Source organism: Trypanosoma theileri, assembly GCF_002087225.1.
Source record: "Trypanosoma theileri isolate Edinburgh chromosome Unknown TM35_Tth_12_V1, whole genome shotgun sequence".
In the NCBI taxonomy this organism is placed as follows: Eukaryota; Euglenozoa; class Kinetoplastea; order Trypanosomatida; family Trypanosomatidae; genus Trypanosoma; species Trypanosoma theileri.
In genome coordinates, this window is record NW_021639854.1 from 575,416 (window position 1) to 580,858 (window position 5,443).

The 5,443-nt window shown below is 44.3% G+C and overlaps 5 protein-coding genes across 5 annotated transcripts; all 5 read right to left on the reverse strand.

Annotated features, from left to right (window-relative positions):
- TM35_000123320 (uncharacterized protein) lies at positions 1–1,116 on the reverse strand (the record flags this gene model as incomplete). Its single annotated transcript, XM_029025307.1, has 1 exon — positions 1–1,116. A coding segment is annotated over one exon (1,116 nt), but the record flags the coding sequence as incomplete, so codon positions are not given.
- Positions 1,117–1,534: 418 nt separating this feature from the next.
- Positions 1,535–2,059, reverse strand: TM35_000123330 (uncharacterized protein; the record flags this gene model as incomplete). The annotated part of the gene is made up of 1 exon (XM_029025308.1): positions 1,535–2,059. The coding sequence occupies one exon, from the start codon at positions 2,057–2,059 to the stop codon at positions 1,535–1,537; it is 525 nt and encodes a 174-aa protein (XP_028883624.1).
- A 363-nt stretch (positions 2,060–2,422) lies between these two features.
- TM35_000123340 (uncharacterized protein) lies at positions 2,423–2,929 on the reverse strand (the record flags this gene model as incomplete). The annotated part of the gene is made up of 1 exon (XM_029025309.1): positions 2,423–2,929. One exon carries the CDS (start codon positions 2,927–2,929, stop codon positions 2,423–2,425), a length of 507 nt encoding a protein of 168 aa, XP_028883625.1.
- Positions 2,930–3,803: 874 nt separating this feature from the next.
- TM35_000123350 (uncharacterized protein) lies at positions 3,804–4,298 on the reverse strand (the record flags this gene model as incomplete). The annotated part of the gene is made up of 1 exon (XM_029025310.1): positions 3,804–4,298. One exon carries the CDS (start codon positions 4,296–4,298, stop codon positions 3,804–3,806), a length of 495 nt encoding a protein of 164 aa, XP_028883626.1.
- A 446-nt stretch (positions 4,299–4,744) lies between these two features.
- On the reverse strand, positions 4,745–5,242 carry TM35_000123360 (uncharacterized protein; the record flags this gene model as incomplete). Its single annotated transcript, XM_029025311.1, has 1 exon — positions 4,745–5,242. The coding sequence occupies one exon, from the start codon at positions 5,240–5,242 to the stop codon at positions 4,745–4,747; it is 498 nt and encodes a 165-aa protein (XP_028883627.1).
- Between the last annotated feature and the right edge of the window lie 201 nt (positions 5,243–5,443).

Genomic DNA, 5,443 nt, shown 5'->3' on the forward strand with positions numbered 1-5,443 from the left:
ATTCAAATGGATTGAAGCTGAAGAAGAGGAATTAGTTGGTATATTTTGTGATTGTGAAGTTCCAGTAGCAGATGAGTTACTGTCAGTCGGAGTGTTGCTCTGAGAATTCTGATTTTTGTCTTGTGTCTCATCTTTGCTTTCCTTATTATTTTGCCCCTTAGAGCCCTGTTCATTCTGCTGCTGTTGGGCAGTTGTATGGCTTCCCGCCTCAGCTTGTGCGGAATGGGTATTCGGGTTCTTTATCTCCTCTTTATTCTGCGAAGTTGAAACTGTACCGTTCGACTCCTTATTTTCGTTTGGTGATGGCGTCTTATTACCTTCACTTCCTGTATTCGTCGAATTGTTGCTTGTTTGAGTCGTCTCTTTACTTTCTCGTTCCACCTCTTCTTTTATCTGTGGGTACTTTTTAAACATTTCATCAATAAATGCTTGAAGATTTTTTGCTTCAAAGGAGGCAACTTCCGCCTGTATCTCGGTCTTCTTTGCCACCTCGTTGGCACTTGACAAGATGTTTTCGACACCGTCAACGGAAGATTCCACCTCCTTCGCTTTTTTCTGGTACTCTTCAAGCAATTCCTTCCTTCCACCGTCGTTAATGTGTTCGTCAACAATGTTCTTAAGGAATTCTGCCAGGCTGTGCAATTCCATTGTACCACTCTGCATTGAACTCACCAAATCCATTGTTGCTGTAGCTATCGAATTCGCGTTGTCAGCGGCTTCCCTGCCCTCTTTTACTGTATCTTTTGCCTTCCTCAACAACTCTTTTAATTCACTCTCCTTCTCATTCACATTTTCAGACATATGCATCGTGCGCCTTGTAGTATCCAAAAGCTTATCAACTTCACGCACCTTAGTTGTTGCATTCTCAGCACGATTCAAAGCTTCACTGCAATTTTTCTGTGTGGTCGTTAATAACGCAAGATTATCATTAAACATATCTCTCTGCCTATACAGATCCTTAATCATTTCGTTAAGAAACAATGAAAGATCACTTTCTTCATGCGTGATGGGATCCGTAACACTTTCCGCATTATTAGCGTATGCCACACACACACAGCACTGCAGAAGTACCAACAGGTACACCACACGGCGCAGTTGGACGAACATCGTTGTCATGATTGTCACTGTGGGTTGCTTGGGTCTGTGGTAACAAGGAAGAAGAGAAAAAGAAACAAAGAACACAAACAGAACAGGACAAACACAACATCTATACACAGACACACAGGAAAAGCAGCGGAGTACATGAAGCAGAAAGAAGAATAAGGGAAAAGAAAACAAGAAGAAATATTCCCATCAGGTGCAGAACAAACCACACCTATGTGACTGCACTCCACGGACACACAGACGTGTCTCTTACCAAACCCCAATACAATTAAAACCCGTTTATATATATGAACACATATATAAGAATAATCTTAGCCTTACTTCTCCCCATAAAATAAGAAAATAGAAGAACAAAAGAAAAACCTGTATTTGACCTCCACGAATTGGAACCCCATCATGTATAAAAAATAAATCGTTTTTGTCCAGAGCGTTATACTATTAAATACATCCTAAGAACTGACGAAATGGAAGTGCTGAGAAGCAACTTTAAACCCGCTTCACTCTCTTCCCGTCGCAAGTTCCACCCCTTCGCTATGTCCGATTTTTTGATGAATTTACCTCTAGATATGCCGTCCGCAGGGTTCTGCTCTGATGCTACATAGCTCCACTCTGCGTGTATTCCGTGTGAGCACAAAACTCTATCTATGGCGTTAGCTTCCTTCACTAACGCCTGTGAATGTGCGTTTCCTTTTTGCATAATGCCCATAACCGTTGTATTGTCAACGCGAATATCCAACGGACCCGTCAAATGCGGTTTAAATCCGCGTGAAGCGAGATGAACGGCACGTGCCTCTGCTTGAGATATCATGTTAGGTGCCTTCTCCCATGCCCCATCTGCCGCCAAAACTTCTCCTGAATCTTTGAATAACAACGCTCCCCACCCGTACATGGATGCGTCTGTTACCAGCGTTGCCGTAGAGGGCAACTTTTGTGGAGGATGAACCGGCTCGCTCATTAATAATCTTTTGAGCCAATTTTGCCCGATGTCCTTGGCATGTGATAATAAACTTGCCGGCTCTTGCGGCCGTATTAATCCTCTATTTAAGCGTGACAAACGTCGCCGTACAATTAAAAAAAAAATAATAAGGGGAAAGGGATTCACCCCTTACCCCTCCTGCGTACATCATACGCGAAACTGTACTCTCTAATTCTTAGACCGTCGTGTTATCCAGGGATGGTGCCTGGCGCAACCTCATTATTGTTTTCTCACTTAAAGAAACTGTGTTGTCTTTGTGATTGAAATGTACTCCTATGAAATCATATTCCTTCGTTTTAACCTGCTGTTTCCCAATGGTGGCACCGCCGTGTTGCATGTTCTTCAAAATTTGCTTTCCCCAAACTTCCACCTTTTCGTGTGGACCACTTCTTCTGATGTTATCAATCCAAACGTGTATTTGTAATTCTGTGTGGGCGCTGCATACTGTGGTAATACCAAAGCCGGATCGCCAGCTAGGACTCTTGTAATGGTATTTAAAATCTCGGGGCTACATTTATAGCCCATGGGAAGGCGAGTGAACTCAACGAGTTCTCCTGATTCCGTGCGGCAACGGAAACTGGCACGTCTGTTAACCGGTAGTGCCATCTGGAAAAATGATGCCTTTAAATCAAATAATGTTGCCGTTTCATCGTAAACTACATCGAGGTATCGAGAAATATGTCCCAGAGGAACATCAGCCTCACAATCATCCTTGTCATTCTTTTCTCTTGTCCAAGCAATAAATCGCCCTCTTTGTCCGTAGGGTTTTTCCTCCACTACCGTAAAAGGTACCACCCATCCTGTGGTTGGGTGTGATGAAGCTGTACAAATAATACCTGCTTCCTTCATACGCTGCGCATCAGCGTTGTTAATTCGTAAATTGGACTCACGTCGCTTGGCGTGTAACTCGGGTTTCTGCACAATATGCCATATCTCATCCCAACGCCTCCTGGCCCTATTGTTCAGGCGTTCTCTAATCCATTCGGTGGACAGTGTTCCTACATCTATTTGTTACAACGGCAATCGTGCTTCTTCTTTATATTTCGTTGCCACTCTGGTATGGTGTGATCGTTGCAGTATATTATGCCCTTTAAAGGTGGCGCAGAAATGTGTTGTTTTGCGGATTCTGGTATCTCCCATTTTTCCGCTGCCCATTTTTCCAATTCTCTTACATCAATGATGTCAGGTGTGCTGATTGATTTATTGTTGCGGACCAGTGGCCCAAATATCGCACCGTGCTCCGGGGGAGTTCCATTGGATCTGTATGTTTCCCTAACTGTGTTAATAACAGTAGATCGAGATCGTGTTCGACCACTGCTGCCGCGGCGTAGGCTAGTGCTCCTCTCTTTATCGAGTGAGCTGTCATTCCGTACGGTCGAAGAATATTCTCCATATCTTTTGAGGTTAATGTTATTAACTTTTCGTCGCTCACCATTCCTTTTATGGTGGCTCTGACGCGCTGTGTGTCTGCTCCTGCGATTACCACGTATCTGGCCGCTCTGTGTGGATCACTCTTGAATGTCTTTGGCAGTGCCTCCCCAATCCACTATTATAGCATTGTGATCTTGATCGTACGGTACGAAATTTTGTTTCTGAAGCTCTGTTATTTCTCCCCAACGGCTGGCTACAACCCACGCCAGGCGTAGTGCCACTCGACCCCTTTCCAGTGGAAGAGTATCGATTATCATATCCAGTTCCCATCTTAACATTGGACGTGCTTGTTTTAACGGGTCCTGCGCTGCGGTTCTTTTTTTTTTGTAAACCCATTAAAAACATTTGAGTAGGTGTTCTGGGCGATGCCAGCATGGTGGTCAGTGTGCGCGTATATTGAATCGCGCTGCTTTTTGCCAGTTGTAAACTTACGATAAAAAGTGGAATATTTTCTTCCTATACCTTTGAATTGTTTTTTGTTGTGAACTCTATGAAGCTGCGCACTATTGAACCCCTCTGTTCCCATGTTGTTCGAATCCACATATGTTTTGCGATGCGGTTGGCCTCGGATGCCAACGCCACAATGTACGGATCGTGGGATCTCGCTGGAATTAAAGTTACCTCGTTTATTGATGTTGTCCCCTGGGGAAGTGTACCAGATGGGAAAAACTCTTGTAGTTGTTGTAATTTTGCGTTTTGATGTTGCGTATTTCCTGCTATAATCTTCTGGGTGACCGTTTGAATATGTGATCGGAAGAAAAACACGCTGTTGAGGGGACGCAACCATTCTTGAATATTGTTCTCCTTTACGTACCCTATTTGTCCGGGTCCCGGTATTCACTGTTTTCGGGGCAGATAATCGTTTTTTGGTTTATATGTTTCTTTTTGTGTATTCACGCGGCACCTCGTGCTGTAGTGGCCGATGCGACCACATGTGAAACAGCGTGCCTTACTAAGCGGTGGTGCTGAATGTTTCCGCCTTAACTTAGCAGCTGCCTGTGCGATTGGATCTTCTTTTAGTTGTGGCTCTTCCATAGCTTCCCCTAGTTCGGTTATCTTCAGTCCAGGGTTATCTTTGTCCGTTCGAATTACCCTGAGTTGTGTGTATATCTGCCGTCCCATTTGGATCAGCTGTGCTGATAACCCCTCGATGCGAACAGAGTCCAGCCATTGTACGAAATTGCTCCATGCATCATTATAAAATAAGCCGTGGTTAACTGGTCTGGGAAAAAGTTACTGAAAAGCATCTATTAGTTGGCTGGGCGATGTCTCCCCCAGATATTCCATCATCCCTTCAAAGGTCCGTATTTTTTCTTCGGGCCTGCATAATTCGGACCACGTTGGCTGTCGTAATTCCTGTATCCCCCGAGTGCTCAACTTCGGGCGTTCCTCCGTATTCGGTACAGCCGGTTCCGGCCTCCATGCCCAGCTTGATAAATCTCTCCCTTTTTGTGGGGGATCCTTTTCTTCGGTTGTGTGAAATGCATCAGGAACACTCTGTGGTTCCCTGTCATTTAATTTGTCGAGGACCGCCGCCAGTTGAGACTGCGTGACAGCATGCTGATTTTGCATCTGGCGTAATTCCTCCAGCATTTGTTTACATTGTTTGTGGGAGGCTGCCAACTTTGCCTGTGTGTTTGCCAGTTGCGCTTGCGTTTCTTCCAATTGCTTCTGCGTCTGAGCCTCTTGATAAAACTGTGCCATTTGGTTCTGTATTTCTTGTATTTGCATATTTGCATTCTGTTGTACCCTAAAGGCTTCGTGTTCTAACTGTGCTCATGTACATTCTTACTCATAGTGTAGTTTTGAAGCTTCCTCTCCCAGTGCTGCCCATTCTGCACTGAATAAATTGTATGTGACTCAAAAAACTTGTAGAAATTCTCTGTTACTCGGCATTATAAAGTTAATAATGAAGGGGCACAATGCCTCCCA